At 48.9% G+C, this 16,833-nt stretch overlaps 1 protein-coding gene across 6 annotated transcripts in view; it reads right to left on the bottom strand.

Annotated features, from left to right (window-relative positions):
• The window catches only part of BCL11A (BCL11 transcription factor A), a 67,946-nt gene that overhangs the window by 7,093 nt on the left and 44,020 nt on the right, over window positions 1-16,833 (bottom strand). The window contains exons 3-4 of one of the 6 annotated variants that reach the window (XM_080342943.1): window positions 2,136-2,363; window positions 551-1,598 (exon numbers count right to left, since the gene is read on the bottom strand). In XM_080342943.1, the coding sequence (XP_080199069.1) occupies window positions 551-1,598; window positions 2,136-2,363 (1,276 nt within the window). Of the gene's footprint in view, window positions 2,364-16,833 lie in introns of all 6 variants that reach the window. The other 5 variants (XM_080342941.1, XM_080342942.1, XM_080342938.1 and 2 more) reach the window with 5 other exon arrangements.

Here is a 16,833-nt window from a genome sequence, read left to right as displayed (position 1 = left end):
CAAAACAAAAAAAAAACCCCAACATACACAACATGTAAATTATTGCACAAGAGAAAGGCTCAAAGTTTGCGTAAAATGCAATAGTATTGCCCCGATACAGATCATGCATTCAAACGGTGAGAACAAAAAGAAAATAAACAGGGTGTGCTGGTGACAAGCACTTTCCGAATATCCTCAGCTTCCATGATTTCCATCACAAGGGACTAGAAAACCTCTACGGGGACGCGGGACGGGGAAGGGATGGGGGTGGATGGGGGGGTACGAATATACCTCTATTCAGTTTTTATCTCGTTATTCAAGACTCGATCACTGTGCCATTTTTTCATGTGTTTCTCCAGGGTACTGTACACGCTAAAAGGCATCTTACAAATCTCGCATTTGTAAACGTCCTTTCCCACCTGCCCGTGTGTTTTCATGTGCCGGGTGAGTTTGCTACTCTGGGCGCAGGCGTAGTTGCAAAGCTCACACTTATACGGCCTCTCGCCCGTGTGGCTCCGTCTGTGGACGGTGAGATTACTACAGTTCTTGAAGACCTTCCCACAGTACTCACAAGTGTCGCTGCGTCTGCCCTCTTTTGAGCTGGGCCTGCCAGGGCCCGGGCCACTAATATGGGGGGTGCTCCCTCCGCTTCCCGTGCCGCTGCGGCCTGAGATCCCTCCGTCCAGCTCGCCCGGCGGCGTGGAGAAGCGCAGGCTGCCGTTCTCCGAGGAGTGCTCGGAGGAGGAGGCGAAGGGCGATTGTCGCGAGTCGCCGAAGCTGAGGAACGGGTCCTTCAGCTGCCGGGAGGCGGCGTAGCCGGCAAGCCACTGGGAATAAACGTTCTCGGTGTTGGGCATGGCGGCGGGCGGCAGGTCGAACTCCTTCTCCAGCTTGATGCGTTTGGAGAAGGGGCTCAAGGAGCTGGGGCTACCCAGCAGCAGCTTTTTGGACAGCCCTCCCGAGGCGGACTCCCCCGGGGAGCAGCCCCGGCCGTTCACTGCCCCTTCGTCGATGCGGTCGGACTCGCCGGCCACCGAGTCTTCGTCGCAAGTGTCCCTGTGCCCCTCGGGCTCGGGGAGGTGGCCCCGCTTGTGTTTCTCCCCCAGGACCTGGTGGAAGGCCTCGCTGAAGTGCTGCATGGAGCTCAGGACCATGCCCTGCATGACGTCCGGCATCGACCGGCCCTCCTCGCCCGCCCGCGAGTTGTTCTCGTGGTGGTGGGCCGCCTCCAGGCTCATCCCAAAGCCGTAGTCCGGCCTGTCGCTCTCGTTCAAGTCCTCCTCCTCTTCCTCCTCTTCCTCCTCCTCCTCCTCCTCCTCCTCCTCCTCTTCCTCGTCCCCATTCTCGGGGATCATGTTGGGGTCATTCTCGCTCTTGAACTTGGCCACCACGGACTTGAGGGCGCTGCTGGCGCTGCCCACCAGGTCGCTGGTGCCCGGCTCGGGGGAGCTGGCGGTGGAGAGCCCGTCGTCTGACTTGACCGTCATGGGGGAGGACTTGTGCATGTGGGTCTTCATGTGGCGCTTCAGCTTGCTGGCCTGCGTGCAGGCGTGGTCGCAGAGGTTGCACTTGTAGGGCTTCTCCCCGGTGTGGCTCCGGCGGTGGACCACCAGGTTGCTCTGAAACTTGAAGGTCTTCCCGCAGAACTCGCAGGACTTGGACTTCATGGGCGGCTGGGAGGGAGGAGGAGCGGACTGCAGAGGAGGAAGGGGCGGCGTGGCCAGGAACGGGGGCTTGCTGCCGGGCTGGAAGGGCTGCAGCAACCTTTGCATAGGGCTGGGCCGGCTCGGGGACAAGGGCGGGCTGGAGGTGTTGCCGGCCAGCTCCCGCAGCCGCCGGGAGAAATCCATAGCAGGGGGCTCCATCGCCATGGGGTTCAGTCGCAGCACCCTGTCAAAGGCACTAGGGTGATGGGTGGCCAGAGCCATTTCTTCCGCACCCAGGCGCTCAATGCGATGCGGATCCAAATGGTGCCTCGGGGGAGGGCTAAAGAGGGGCGGCGTGGGTGGGAAGCGCCCTTCTCCCAGCCCCGACGCCTCCCTCGAGACCGAGCCGGGTATTCTGAGCAGGTTAAAAGGGTTATTGTCTGCAATGTGAATCCCGTGGAGAGGTGGCTGGGAAGGGCACTCTGCACCTAGTCCTGTTGGGATACCAACCCGTGGCGTCAGGGGGCTGCCGTGCTCGCTTTCTAGGTAGATCCGTAAGCCGTGCGTGTTCTGTGCGTGCTGCAAGAGGAACCAGGCGCTGTTGAAAGGCTGTTTACAAGTCGTACACGTGTAGCTGCTGGGCTCGTCTTTACCTGCAAAAATAACACAACAAGCAGCGTCAATCTCCGGCCGCCCACCGGCGGGCAAGAGCTCACCTCCCCGCCTCGGCGCCTCTCGCTGGGAGCCGGGGAACGTCCCAGCTCAGGCGCAGGCAGGGGACAAGGGGACAGGAGGAGGCGAGGGGTGCGACGGGGAGGTCCAAACCAGCCCCAAGTTTGCCCAACCTCCTCCCGCCATCCCCAGCCCTGCGTTCAGAAACGAACGCGGCTAAAAAGCTATTGAAGGAAAAAGGGATGATTAAGTCAACTGACGCCAGCTACGACTCGGCAGACTTTATGCTGCAAGAGGCTGCTGATGTATAAATAAATAAAAATGAAATAAATAGATCGTTTTCTGAAAAGCACTCCAGAAAACCACGTACATCAGCTCAAAGCAGCAGCCCGAAGTGCTCGCAACCTGAGCATCGTCATCACATTGTCACCCTCATCCTTACTCTGAGAGACCAACAATGTGTAGCAAAGCAGGCAACGCCTGCCCCGTCGCAGGGATTCCACTCTGGGGCAACGAAAAAGAAAGAATTAGAGGAATGAATCTGAATAAGATGGAGCGCGGGACAGGGAGAGGGGAAGGCAGAGCGAGCGGCGGCTCTGCCAGAGGAAGCGCTGGAGGGTGGCCAGGAGGCCTGGCCGAGCGCCCTGCCGGAGCCGCATTATTTCTCTCGCACTGAAAAGAAGCCGGGGATGGTAAATGCCACTTTGGCAAGTAGCGAGCTAACTCTATTTCATGATAATTTATTTTTGGAGATAACACGGACATTATAAAAGAGCAACCAACTAATAAATAACTAAACAAAAAGCCGGCTAATAATGACAGCAGAAAGCAGCCCCTTCTAATGTACGGCAAAACAAGGGGGGTGAATAACTTTTGGAGGGCTGTCTGTGAGTAAAGAGTGGTGTGAGATACGGCAAAGGTGCGTGCGCTTTTATCGATTACTGTGATTTTGCAAATAATTCACTTCCACCCCCCTATGGGGGTTTTTTACTAAATGCTGGTAAACTGAAACCAGAGGAGGATAAAGATTCATTTCCAGCCCTGCCCAGCAGTTTTTAGAGAGCTGATGTTTAGTGATATTAAAAAAATAATAACAAAACAAACATGCTCTTGAGGTTTGAATAAACCACGGGAGCCCTCCCAGGACATCAGTGCTCGGGGTGGTACCTGCCCACACCACCTATTCCTGCCCCGACCCAGCATCTCCGTTACGAGGCATCCGCTCCATAGGCACCACCCCGGGTAAATCTCTTTATGTGATGCGCTGAGAGCTGCCCCCACGGGGTTTCCCCTATTTGCCTAACACGAAAAGGAAAAAAGATCTAAAGAAAACATGGCTTTATCTGCAACCATCCTGTTTCCCATCTCACTTGGGAGGAGGGGAAGAAAAGCTCTGTCTGGGCATTTTCGTTCTCCGTGGAGCGGAATGATGGTTTGGGGACAGGACAGGCTGCAGAGCCCTGTCGCAGCGTTCCTCCTGCCTCCCGGCTCCGCGGTCATTCTACATTCGGCCTGACAAGCTGAATTGGGAGAGGAAAAAGAGGCTCAACCATCTACAGCGAGCATTTAACACTTTAATCACTTTAAAAGCCCTTGGAATAATATTTAAGGTTTCATCCTGAAGCCGGCGTCGGGGTAAAACGCATGGCGGTGTTTAGTATGTGCCGGGCATGCGAGCGCAGATAAATATTGAAATGTGCTAAAATTAGAGGGGAATTCAATTGGACTTTCACGTTCCTATGCTCATTTGTGAGCTCGGGGAAAAAAAAAGAAGTCTTAAATGAGAAAATTTCATCTCGCTTCGCCATAATGAAGTGGAAGTTTTTAACACCATGGTGGGAGCTAACAACGTAATGCTACCTCGCCTCTCTACCTTATAGATCAGGTCAGAGAAAATAGCATTTTATCTTATAATGAGGATACAACATCGAGTGTTCACTACCACGTTTTAGTATTCCCATCAACTAGATATTCTAGATCATAAGGGCAGCTCGTGTAATCATAATGTCAATGAGAAGGGCTGTTACGACTGAGACTAAAGATTACATGGAAAAAGCTGCTTTGAAACTGGTAATTATTACCAGTCCACTAATAGCAAATGATGCATTACAGTTTCACCGTATAATCTGTATTTCACTCAGCTCCTGCCAGTACAGCCTTATTATATTACAGCACTCACAAATTCTAAATTCCTAAACTACAGTCATCAATAAATGTGTTACTTGCCATAATTTGCAAAATTACTTTGTTCATAACATCTTCGACTGTTATAAAGACTAGAATTGATTTCCTGCATGGCAAAATTAGGGCTACATTGATTTAGTGGAGTGTAAAATGTAATATTATTCTTCATTTGCTTGCCTGAAAAACAAGTTTGCCATTCACTGTCCACATTTGGTAATCAAGATAATAATTTAAATTTAAAATCATATTTACGTACAAATCTTCCCTAAACAACCCACCATTTTCAAGGGAGTAACATAAAACCAGGCAACAAAACAAAGCAGCGAAACAGTTAAAATCCAGCAGCCTTCTGCCTCCACCTCCTGCTTCGAAGAGAGACACGATTTCTAATTTGTCTATTAGTGCTTGATTAATTATGAAGGCTATTGACTGACCATATCACCACCTAGAGATACGTTCCAGTCTGATGCAGCCTTGCCAAACCACAAGAATTATGGCCTTAATCCAGGCGGCAAGATGGGTCCTCGTGCCGCAGCAACCTCTGGTTTTGAAAAGGACTCGATTCTCTTTCCTTCAAGCCAACCACCACGCTTCTTGGGACAGCGTTCAGGTCCCCCCAAAAGCTGGAGGGGATCATAGGACCCGAAAGCTGTGGATCCAATGTCACCCAGGTATGGGACAGCCTCTACATCCACACAGGCTTCCCAGCTACAGCATCCTCAGCGGTTTCACATAGAAGAATTGAAGGTCAAAAGGGACAACCCGGCAATACGGTGTCTTCAGTAAAGCGTGATCTCCTTCAGCCCCACAAACTGTCTTTGGGGCAAAGCACAAAATTCCAGTGAAAACCATTCAAACCAGCTCAGCAGACAAGGAGAGCACCCGCCTCACCATGGTCGGTTCCCACAGGTAAACGCACACACAGACAGGTACTGGGGTCCACCTGAATTTCTCTGCCTCCAGCCTCTACTCGTTCTCTTATTCCTGTTGAGTTTTTTTATGGTTGACACGCTGAAAAGCCCTTTGGTATGTAATGTGCCCCCCATACACACACACACCAAGGCTACTTGTGCAGCCAGAAATCAAGGCACACTTTAAAATGTAGACATTTTTCCATTCTGAAGCCACCTCTCTGTCCTCCTCCACTACTCAAGGACCAGCCCAGCCCTTCTCATCATACTGGGAAGGAACTGGTTCTCCTCTAAGCCTCCCGCTGCCTTCTGGGGGTACTGCACCTCAGCTCTGTAAGCACGGCCCAGGGGCTACTCTTCTAGCCAAGGACCACGGCAGGTTCTACCCAACCATGTCCTCAACACACCCTGCTCACTGGCCTCTCCAGACCACCCCATAAACGCATCCTTGACGCTCTTCACCCACTTTTGCTTTACCCAAAAAGCTGATCAGCCACAATTGCATATTTATTTCTAATAACGACCACTGCAGCTCCCACCAGCTCCTGCTGACCTCTCCCATCACCGATGCTTCCCCAGCTAAGCCCCCCACATTCCCCAATCTGTTGTCCGGCTCTGCACAAGTGATATCGCCCCAACACTTGGTCTTCCACATACAACGTCACGCAGCACCGCGTCCAATGCCTTGCAGACTCTATTTCATCTGCATTTATCAACCGGAGTTGTCATCTGGAAGAATGAAATCAGGTTTATTTGACAAGATCTATATTCCATAAATCTAAGTTGAGTGGTACGAATCCTATTTCTATCCCTTAATTCTTTATCAATTGAATCTTACATTGGCTCTTCAATTATTCTGCCCAGCAGAGATAAGCAATGTGTTGCCAGCTCTCCCACGGTTACCCCGACCAGCTCTTGATGGCATTTTCCCAGTCCATAAGCTTTATTAAAAACCAGCATCCCACGCCAACTCTTTAGGGATTCTTGGGTGCGAGTTGTCATGGCCTTTTCATTTAAAAATATTTCTCTCCATTGGACCTTGTATAACATCCTCCTTGGCTATTAATGAGCTAGAAAAAACATCATCACCCGCCTATGACACAGAAACATCATAACACTGCTGCTTTCCAGGCCTAGAGCAGAAACATTTTTTAAACATTTCTGCCTTATTGCTTCTTCCATCCACCACTCGCAGGGTTTCTCTTATTTCCAAGACCCTTAGAAACTTTCCTCTTCTCCCCATCCATGCAAGCCGTGGGTTTTCCTCAGCATCTTCAGCTCCCCTGACCAGTTCTCTACCCATCACGGTTTCTCGCTTCAATTGATTGCTATCTGGTTTCCATTTTTTTAATTGTCATATATTGATTTTTTTAATATCTAATTGCTGTTCTCATCTCACCACTGAAGCGGGTGAAGTGGGTTTTGGATGGGGGCCAAAGTTGCCCTCTCCTTCCTGGACAGCTCATCAACTCTTTACAAATAGCTTCCAATTACCATTCGCATTTTTTGCCCGTACATTTTTTCCTCCCAGTCAATTTCACTGCTCATTTTCTTCACATTTGGGAAATTACTCCTTTTAGGAGAATTACATGGGGATACCACGTAGCAAATACAAACATGGGGCCAATATGAAGCCAAACCAATCTCACCCAGTGAAGTCTCACCCACCGTTACATATTTATTCCTTTTCTCCATCCTGACCGGCAAAGGACGAGTGACAGGGCACAGCATTTCGCTACAGCACAAATATTTAGCGTTTTTCTCAAGTTATTGGCTCCTGCCGAAAAAAAAAGCAGCGGAACAGCTCTTGCCTGCCATGCCCCCAAAAGAAATGATTTAACCAGTGACACACGAGTGACAGATTTAGCTTCTGATCCGAAAAATGTTAACAAATGAGCGGGGATGGATATTGGCATTTCAAAGCCTGTAAGGGCAGTTGGCACAATTACTCAGTAAAATATGAAGAGATGGCTGCTTTCAGTATTAAGGGACTTTTAAAATATTATTATTATTATTATTATTATTATTATTATTATTATTATTACTAAATAAGCTGGTTCTTCTGTACTGTGCTCACAGATACACCCGGCGCACTCAAAGTCCAAGTCAAAGCAAGCCAACATCTCCAGGCACAATAGAGCTGGCTCCAAGCAAGACCCACAGCTACGTCCACCAGTAGCAAAGCCAGACAAGATGCTGGGGAGAAGAAGCAGCTGGGAGGAGAAGCTGTCAGCTCGATGCCACTGCTGGGAGGAGTGGCGAGAGATTAAAAAAAGAGAGATTTCTGGAGCTAGGCATGCAAGTTCAGGCACTGCCAAGTGAGTAATGGAATAATCTACGCGCGTGTGCCAATGTGCTTTGGAAGAGCTTCCTCCGTTTCTCAAAAGTCAGGGCTGGATCCAGGAAAGCTGCTCGCCGGACACACCGGCGCTTCATGGAGGAGCGATGCTGAAACGTGCAGCATCTCCTTGGTGCCGCTCTCTGAAACTGGCAGCCCATAATGCAGGACGTGGCTCAGGAAGGTCCCCCGATTAAAGAGCGATATATTAATACAACATGTATTTTACCACAAGGCAACCTACGGGCTGCACACAAACGCGTGACTGTAGAGACACCCCAGTTTAAACTGTGTTGTTACAAACAAAACGGAGGCACAAGCGGACGTGCCAATGGTGTTTGCAAGGGATTTAACTCACAGCCGCAGATTTATGCCCTCAGAGAAATCCCCGTGCCAGAGAAACCTCTGAGCAGACCAGGATTTGGCCCTGGCTGCCCGGACGGTCCAGCCCTTGTTCTCAGCAGCATCTTTCCACAAGCCAGCACCACCAGCTCCTGCGTCCTCCTTCTCCTTCCTCAAAATATCCACACGTGTGAGCAAGGCCAAGGTGTTTCCACCGCGCTACCTGCACCTCCAGGGCACGGGTGGACCTTTTGCTACCAAACCGCAGAGAACACAAGTTGACAGTGACTGTAACGCTTGCAACCGGCAGCGAGCATCCCCCTCTCTTCTGCTCACCACCAAACAATTATCGCAGGAACATCCTGAGCCAAACCCAGGAACTTCTTTATTCAGCTTTAATGTCAACTGACTGCTTGATTTTTGGGCTGATAAATTTGGAGTTGTTATGGTATTTAAATGGTGGGGGGGGAATGGAGTTAATTGTTACCACTTGTACTTGATTCAGCTCTTCTCCATCTGGCTTGTCAATTTTTTTCCCCCTCTCTCTCTCTCTCTTTTGGAAATCAGTACTGTTGAAATCCCTCTCAACTGAAAAGTAGAGAAGTGAAACGGTTGGGACACAGGAAGCGTCACAGGGCTGGGAGATAAGCGGGTCCACTCGGGGCTGCAGCAGCCCAACTTCTCCCTTGGCAAGAAATAGCTGCTTTGGTGTGACTCACCTTTTCCTGGTAGTCGGCAGCATCAGTTTTAGCTGGGAAACTCAAACTGCCCAACATATTTTCTCCTCCTTGCACTAATTCTTCCTCCCCATTCTCCAGATTGCGCATTATTAACCCGGTCCGTCATTAACCGGTTATAAGTAGCTGTTAGCACTGTTAGCATCAGCATTGGCGCCGTTGTTGTCACAATAATTAGAATAATAATAAATAACAGCAGTAGCTGCATTTATGTACAACGAGGTACTTTCGCTCTAACCTTTTCTCCTTATCGCTAGATGAACCGGATTCAGAAACACTGAGAAAGGAAAATTGTCACCGAAACTCTCTAGGAAGTGACGTGGCATGATGGCTTGTGAAATGAGAAGCACCGCTGCTGTTGTGCATTTGAAATATAAAATCCTGCAAATCAAGCCCGTGTTGTTTATGAACAGCCCCGATAGCAGGTCCTGGGAACAGCCAAGTTGTGAAAACATAAGAAATACAGATGTTTGGCTTTGCGGCATGCTCAGCGCCCCGTTTGGTACCGTACCAGCCTTTCCTTGGCTATGACTTATTGAGAAGCGTGGCGTAATGATTATTGAAAACATTTCTCAAACGAATTTTCTTCCTGCAATTTAAACATCCTGAAATCACTTCAATAAAACTGGCAAAATAGTTTCTAAATCAAGTCTCAATAATGCCATTTTTTCATTACACCTCCCTGTAAAAGCCCCTCTTTTAAAGAAGAACCAGCCCAAAACGCTAATACCATGAAACAAACTTCCAAAAGAAACCCAAGCAACAACAACAAAACAGAGCTACAGTCATGGGTGACCATTCTGGTTGCGGTCTCAACATATTTTGGGTGGTTACTCATTCTTCTAAGCAGAACTGAACCCATAACACCTAGTTTCCCAACAAAAACCCCTATATTTTCTTAACAAGAAGCAGCAAAACTCATGGTTTGCCGCGGGGAGACGCAGGTGCCGGGGTCACGCCGGATCATGCCAGCACTGCCAGGCACACCGGCCCGACCTCAATGTCTGTCACCATTTTCAAGGCGATTGCAATTTGGCCACCAAAAAAACCTGATTCGAGCTCCAACTTGGCAAATAAGGTACAAGGCTGTGACTGATTTTGTGCTTTTTGAAAATTTAAGGGGGGGTGGAAATCTGTCATGTCTTGATTAGCAAGAAGAAACCTGCCGTTGGAAAACCACGCTGTGCCTGAAATTCGGCTTTGAATGAAGTTTAAAAGAAACCCCTTGAGTGAAGAAGACGTGATCACACACACATACGCACCCTATAGACTAACACTATGGGGATGGAGGAATACGGGCAATGGAGATTGCAGCATCACCTGGGTTGGAGCTCCACTAAATTCAGACACTGGTGGTGAGACCTAAAAGGCGAACTACACGGTGTCATCAGCCTTACAGGAGAAACTCCTCACCAATACCATGTTATTTCTCTAAAAATATCATTAGTGAAGCAACCAGCATCCCAGACATGCAGGATTCCCCACCCACCTCTCCTGCTAAGTGACACCCGCTAAATCAGCTCCTCCAGACCCACCTAGCACCAGGTGTGTCCACCTGCGTTGGGATCCACCAAGGACCAAGGCTCATCTAGGCCCTGTCCTTTCAAAGCCTAACCTAACTACCCAGCAAACGCCACCTTGCTCCGATGGCTCACAATTACACATTTACTCGGTGGCTGCAGGGGACAATCAAGTCAATAATTCACTTTTTAAATGCAGTGTTGTAATTATACAGCTACAGAGAGCTTCCAAATCATTTTATTCATTCTCACAGACCTATCTGATGAATTGTTTCCTTTTCTGCTGTTTTATCCCTGGCTGGTGGCATCTGAAAAGGCAGAGCGTGCTTCAAGAGGTGTCTTACAAAGGAAAGCAAGGAGATGCTCCAGCGTGACATTTTGGGTCACCCCCGATGGTGTGGGATGAGATGTGGCACCCTGACAGACACTGACGGTGGGTGTTCTGGTTTCTATCGGGGATTCGGCATCATCCTTGAGAGCCTTATTCCACCTTTTCCTTCCCAAAATGGATCCTCTTCAGACTCTCCTCTTTGGCCAGCCTTCCCCTTTGGCTCGCTCTCCCTCTCGCTTTCAAATTAATGACATTTAGCCAGCAGCAAACCATCCTGACAAAGTGGGTCAGGGGAACTGCAGGTCTCCCCCAAACGACACCTCCGCCTGCAAATCATCTACCGGGAAGGCAAAGGTTTATTCTGTCCCTGAGCAAGTTCAATGTCACCACTGAGTTGCAAGCACAGCAAGTGCTGAACCAGATCCTACAACATTTAGTTTCATAACTTGCACAAGCGAGTATTAGTAGAATCGATAATATATATATTTTCCCCTCCCTGCTTTGCAAATAGGACCAAAAGGTGTCGTAAAGTTGTCTGGTCTCCTCCAGTTTATTCTTTCTCCTCTCCCTCATCAAGATATCCTTGAAGTTGAAAATGATATAATACTCAGAATATCTGGAGTTTGGAGGATGTAAGGCTTGCAAGAATTGCTACAGCTTTATTGCGTTCTCGGGGCACAGAGAGTATTTACCATACATACATCAAGTCAAGGAATGCAAAAAGGGCATATGAAAATTCGGCGCTTCAAGCTGGGGAGTTTAAATTCCCAGAAAGGCAGATAAAGAGTGGATTTTCTTATTTATAGATTTGCAGATGAAATCCAACCAAATCAGCCCTCCCCCACCAAAAAAAAACCAACCTCAAAACCCTCCCTTCTTTATGTTAGTAAGGCTGATTCAATTTCCAGGCTTGCAAGGTCTCCTCTCGCCGAGTATTACCCGACCCCAATAACACACGCTGTTCCAAGGTTAAGATCTGTTTCCTTACAATAATGCAGAAAGCTGTTGTTTCAGTGGCGGCTGCAGAATTCAGCTTTGAAGGACAGGTTAGTACCACACTACATTTAACTGGATTCAGTTCATCTGATTATACAGTGCCTTGCTTTCTGGAATATGTAATCATCTCTTTCTGATGACATTTTAAATATCCAACTAGACAAATAATTGTAGCAATAATTGATAGCTGAGTCAAGCTGGAAGATTATTGATTGGCACAGTACCCGCTGAAACAAATGTTCATCTTTCAAACGTTACAGTGAGGATGCTTAAAACTAACTTTTGCTGATAAATGATAAAAATGTGATTTACTGATAAAACCACCGGAATAGAAGACGCACTTTGGGATTTGATTACCTTGTGCAATTTTTTTGAAGAAAAATTGGGCATCGGGATTTATATTCTATTTCATGTGAATAATTGCCAAGATATGGATAAGGGGCTGAACATAAACACATGTGGAGAAGTCTTAAAGAGTGGCTGATTAACTCCCTGCCTTCCTGAATGGAATTTATCTGCTCCTAATCGCTGCTTACGTAGGAGTTTATTCTGCTGCCTTCTCGAGGACACCTCGCATGAGTCTCATTATCAGCATCAGGAGCTACACGTAGGGAAAGATCCCCCCGTTGTTTTCCCAGCAGCTCGAAGTTTAAATGTGCGTATTCTCACTCTGCTGTGAATCCAGTCAAAATGAGGGTTTGATCTCATTTGCCACCGTGCAAACCAGGAGGAGCAGCGGCCAAATCTGCGGCGCTGCGTAAAAAGCAGCGGGAGGGAGGTCAAGATCAGGTGCATTTGCAAACTGCATTCGCTGTCTTAAAGCTGAAATCAAACCACACAGGGGTCTGTTTAAATGTGAGTTTCCTCCTAATTATGAAATTCCAGGCCCCGCAGCACTGCCTGAATATCACGGAGAGAGAAAAGGGGGGAATGTTTGAAACTGAAGTGATCGGAAGGCAGAGCATCACATGCGGGAAGAGGCGAGCGATGAGCTGCCTGGTTAGGGCACAGGAGCTGTCACAAGGCAGAAGCCTGAAATTAAGGAAAAGCGCCAGAATATTTGAGCAGGGAACAAAGAGTAAATTCTAGAGTAAGAGATGAAAAATGCACTGAAACACTTTTTGAAACGGAGCCATTAGGAGCTGATTGAGTCTCGGAGCTGCTGTTAAAAATCAGCCGCTTGTTAGATGCAGTGATCAGCTGAGCCCTGACACTTAAGGCGGACGAGGGGGCTTGTTGAGCGGCTTCGCTCTAATTTAGAGATCCTCAGTTAATTAGAAAGCCCTGAGATTTTCTGCAAATGCAGGTCGCTATCGACAGCTCATGCTTTTGATGCTTTCCGGGTGGCAGTTGCCGGAGTGACCTTCCCGGCGCTGGCAGCGCTGCCCAGACCCTCACCGTGCCGCGGAATTCAATCACCGCCAGCGGGAAGTTACAAGTCAGGTTACTCTGCTCTTACACACCGTTTCCTCCTCTGAAACAAACCCTGATGAAATCTGCATGTGCTGAACGCTATAAATAGCTCCAGCTTTGAATTGTTATTACTTTCCCCCCCAACAAGTGGATGTCGCAGCCAGTCCAGGAGTTTGGGGTGGGAGTATATGGAAAGCGATGCCAGCAGAGGTTGGGAGAAGTGCTTTATGGGAGACAATCTGCTTGTATTGAACCCACATCCCCTTGAGATGTTCATCGCCCCAATGCCCACGGCAGGTAGTGGTGGCTGCAGGGGATGAAGCCCTTTTTTTGGGGGACAGCATTGCTTTGAGCACCTAGCACGCTCCATCCCATGGGGATGCCTTGCCTAGCCACGAGCAAGGTCTGGTGATGCTCTCCGAGTAGAAACCACTGATCACACGTAACGCAGGGCAAATATTAACACAGGCAACCACGGAACAAAACGAGGCTTGTTTGGAAACGCAAGGAAACGAGTGGAAGTTACAGTGACAACCCAAAGGCAAGATGACAGACCTGCGGTCACACAGGGAGTCGGCGGCAGACACTAGAAAATTAACTCTCAGGAACAGCCCAGCATTGGCAGGGAAATGAATGAGATGATCTAAGAGATATTTTCCACCTCTAATAGGATTTGATGATGATTTTGCATAGGCTTTTGTGCTAGCCTGGCTTTTGATAAAGGCATGGTGTCTCTTTTCAACCCGCATGCAAGGGAGAGATTAATAAGTTGCAAACTCGGCCCACCTCGGCTATAAATGGTTCCTGTACCTATAGGGGGAAAAAAAGCCAAGCTACAACTGATTAAAAAAAACACAGTGAACTGAGTGCAGTTAGCACTTTCACACCCTAATCTTCAGTTATTAAGAGATTTCGAAAGGAGAGAAAAATTCTGCTCCAGCAACCAAAAAAGCATCAATTTAGCAGCCAGACGGGGAAGCGACGCACAAACCGTGGATGATTTGGAAGTGAAGGGTTGAGACTTTTCCAGGGAGAACCAGGCTGGGGGATGGCAGGGGAGGTGAGATGGCTCCAGCACATCTGGCAGGTCACTTTGTCCCCAATGCAGAAGTGGGCAGAGCCACCGGCAGATGAGGACAGCACTCATTAGGGAAGACCTGCCATGGAGACTTTGGCTGGTCCACAGCCTCGGATCAGCAGAGGGTAAGACCAGAGGACCGGCCTCGGAGGATGGATTAAGATCACACTGATGGTAAAAGAACAAAATGGAAATAGGAGTTTTTAAGCGTGTGAAACAGATTGTAGAGAATCCCCTCTTTTTGCAAGATAAGTGTTTTTCTTACTGGAAAATGCAAGTCAATGTTGTAACTGCCAGCGTTTAGATACCAGTAAAAGTCAGTGATAAAAAAGCCCCTGACCTCACCTGATTAAGCAAATAACCTTCTGCATGGTCTACAGGGTCATATCACGATACCCTTTCTTGGGACAAATGCTCCCTTACTCCATGTTTCACTGTTATTTTTCAGCAGAAGGACTGGAAGATCCAGGCCCTGCTCTTTAGCATCATCGAGACTGAACTCTGAGCCTTGGTGCTGTCTCACCCTTGCGCTGGCAAATGAACGCGGCTGCTGTTGAGAAGAGAATCACCCTCTCAATCTTTATCCACGAGTTTTCTGGCTCTTCACCTCTTTACTTGGATGACCTTCACCTGCTGACCTACAGTCTCCCACAGGGCAGCTCTGCTTTTTGGGGAAACCACCCCATTGGGGCTGAAGACGGGCAACAAGATGCATCTCCACAAGCCTGACCACAGCCCTTTGTCTGCAGAGAATTTCAGGTTCAAGGCCGCTGTTATTTGCACCGCAGCCAGGTCCAGCGCCCGCCACGGGGGACCGGAGCCCCGAGATAACGAAACGGCGGTTCCTGCCCCCGGAGCTGGCAATTATCATCATCGCTATCATAACCTGACGAGAGGGGCTGCCAGTTTAAACAGGCGGCCGCTTCGACGCCGATGCTTTCCTCTCCTTAAGAGAGCTGAATATTTCAGGTGAACGGCAGAAGTCGCAACCCTCCCCTTGGCTGCCGCGTCTCGTAGCGCTGTTGAAAAAACCACAACAGCGCAGTCGCGGTTGCAGTAAAAGAAACTGGCCTCGCGTCATTTTTTTAGCAATAATAGAATAAGGGAGCAATAACGTTTAAAACAATTAACACCCAGATGTTGCACTTAATTGCACGCCAAGTCCGAGGAGCTCGGCGTGTTTTGCAAATGGTGTTAATGCCACGAAGGCTGCAGAGGGGTGGAAGCATTGCCTGTGGTCCCATGGGGGCTTTTTCCAGCCGCTGCCCTCCAGGTCCTCACTTTCTTGGAACAGAAGCACTTTCCAAGGAGCATCAGTGACCACCTCCAGCATCTCTGACACCCCGTCTGTGCCTGACTCCCCAAAAGGGGTTCTAGATGCTGTGGTGATGGGTGGCAGCTCCATCAATGACATAAAAGTCCTTAAGTCATCAACATTTTGTTAGAAAACACCCCGTCCAGGGGCAGGCTGGGAGATGGCCGTGTATACAGCAGGTCTGAAATTGCCATCAGCTTCACCTCGATCCTTTTCCAATGTCCTTGGCCATCCAGTTAAGATCTGACAGCATTTAAAGATGACAGTGCTTGAGGTAATGGGACAATGCCGTAACAGGATTACAGGAAATGTGAAAGAAAGGACATACGTACGTAATGTCATTTAGGTAATGTCATCTATGAACAGGTTTTGCTGCAATTTTTGCTGACAAAGAAGTCAGTCTCACTTCTACAATTCCTTTTAAACTCTGTTATTGCCCTTAAATAGTTTACTTCTTCCTGAAAGGAAGCTTTTTAGATGCATCATCGCAAATATTTTGTCCCAGAGTAACCTAGGGGAAAAGCCATCCAGACCAGCAGGAGTTGGGAGCAGGGTGAGGCAGTGGGATCGAAGGGCTCCCCTCCGCCCTCCCAACCTCGCTGCAGCCCCCAGACTTCGTCAGATCCTTCCCAATTAATTTCCACCCAGCCATTTCCTCCCCGCGCCCTCTTTTCCATCAGTATTCCCTCTCAGTCCCACCGCAGCTGCCCCCGAAACAGCTTCCTCATTGTCCCCCCACCAGAAGTGGTGTCTGTGTGCCAAGCGACTGACCGCAAACAAAAGCTTGTTTGACCAACGCTTGTTCCAAAACAAAAACCCCGGCTGGAGGAGGAAATCCCGCGAAGGAGGGGGGGGATTGACGCTGGGACAATTTGGAAGGCGAGCCCAGGCGCGCTCACCCCCAGGGATTCGCATTCTTGCCAGACAATGGTGTCTGGCCTCCCCGTTCACCCCTTCCCAAAAATTCCCCCCCCCCCACAAAGCCATGTTTACTATATAGGCTGATAAGCGGGAGAGATGCCGTTAAATTGAGCCCGCGACCATCTCCTGCGTGCTGCCCACTGGAGGGTGGACAATAGAAGAAGCCTATGAAGGACATGGGGAAGGGTTTCTGAGGAAGACATTTTTACAATGAGGTTTTTTTTCTTCTGAGGAAGAAATTTTTCACACTGAGGGTGGTAAAACACTGGCCCAGGTTGCCCAGAGAGGTGGTGGATGCCCCATCCCTGGAGACATCCCAGGCCAGGCTGGATGGGGCTCTGAGCAACCTGAGCTGGTGCAGATGTCCCTGCTCATGGCAGGGGGTGCACTGGGTGAGCTTTGAAGGTCTCTTCAACCCAAACTAGTCTCTGATTCCATAGTTCTGGAGCT

Source organism: Nesoenas mayeri, assembly GCF_963082525.1.
Source record: "Nesoenas mayeri genome assembly, chromosome: 3".
NCBI lineage: Eukaryota > Metazoa > Chordata > Aves > Columbiformes > Columbidae > Nesoenas > Nesoenas mayeri.
This window is presented reverse-complemented; position numbering and strand designations above follow the sequence as displayed.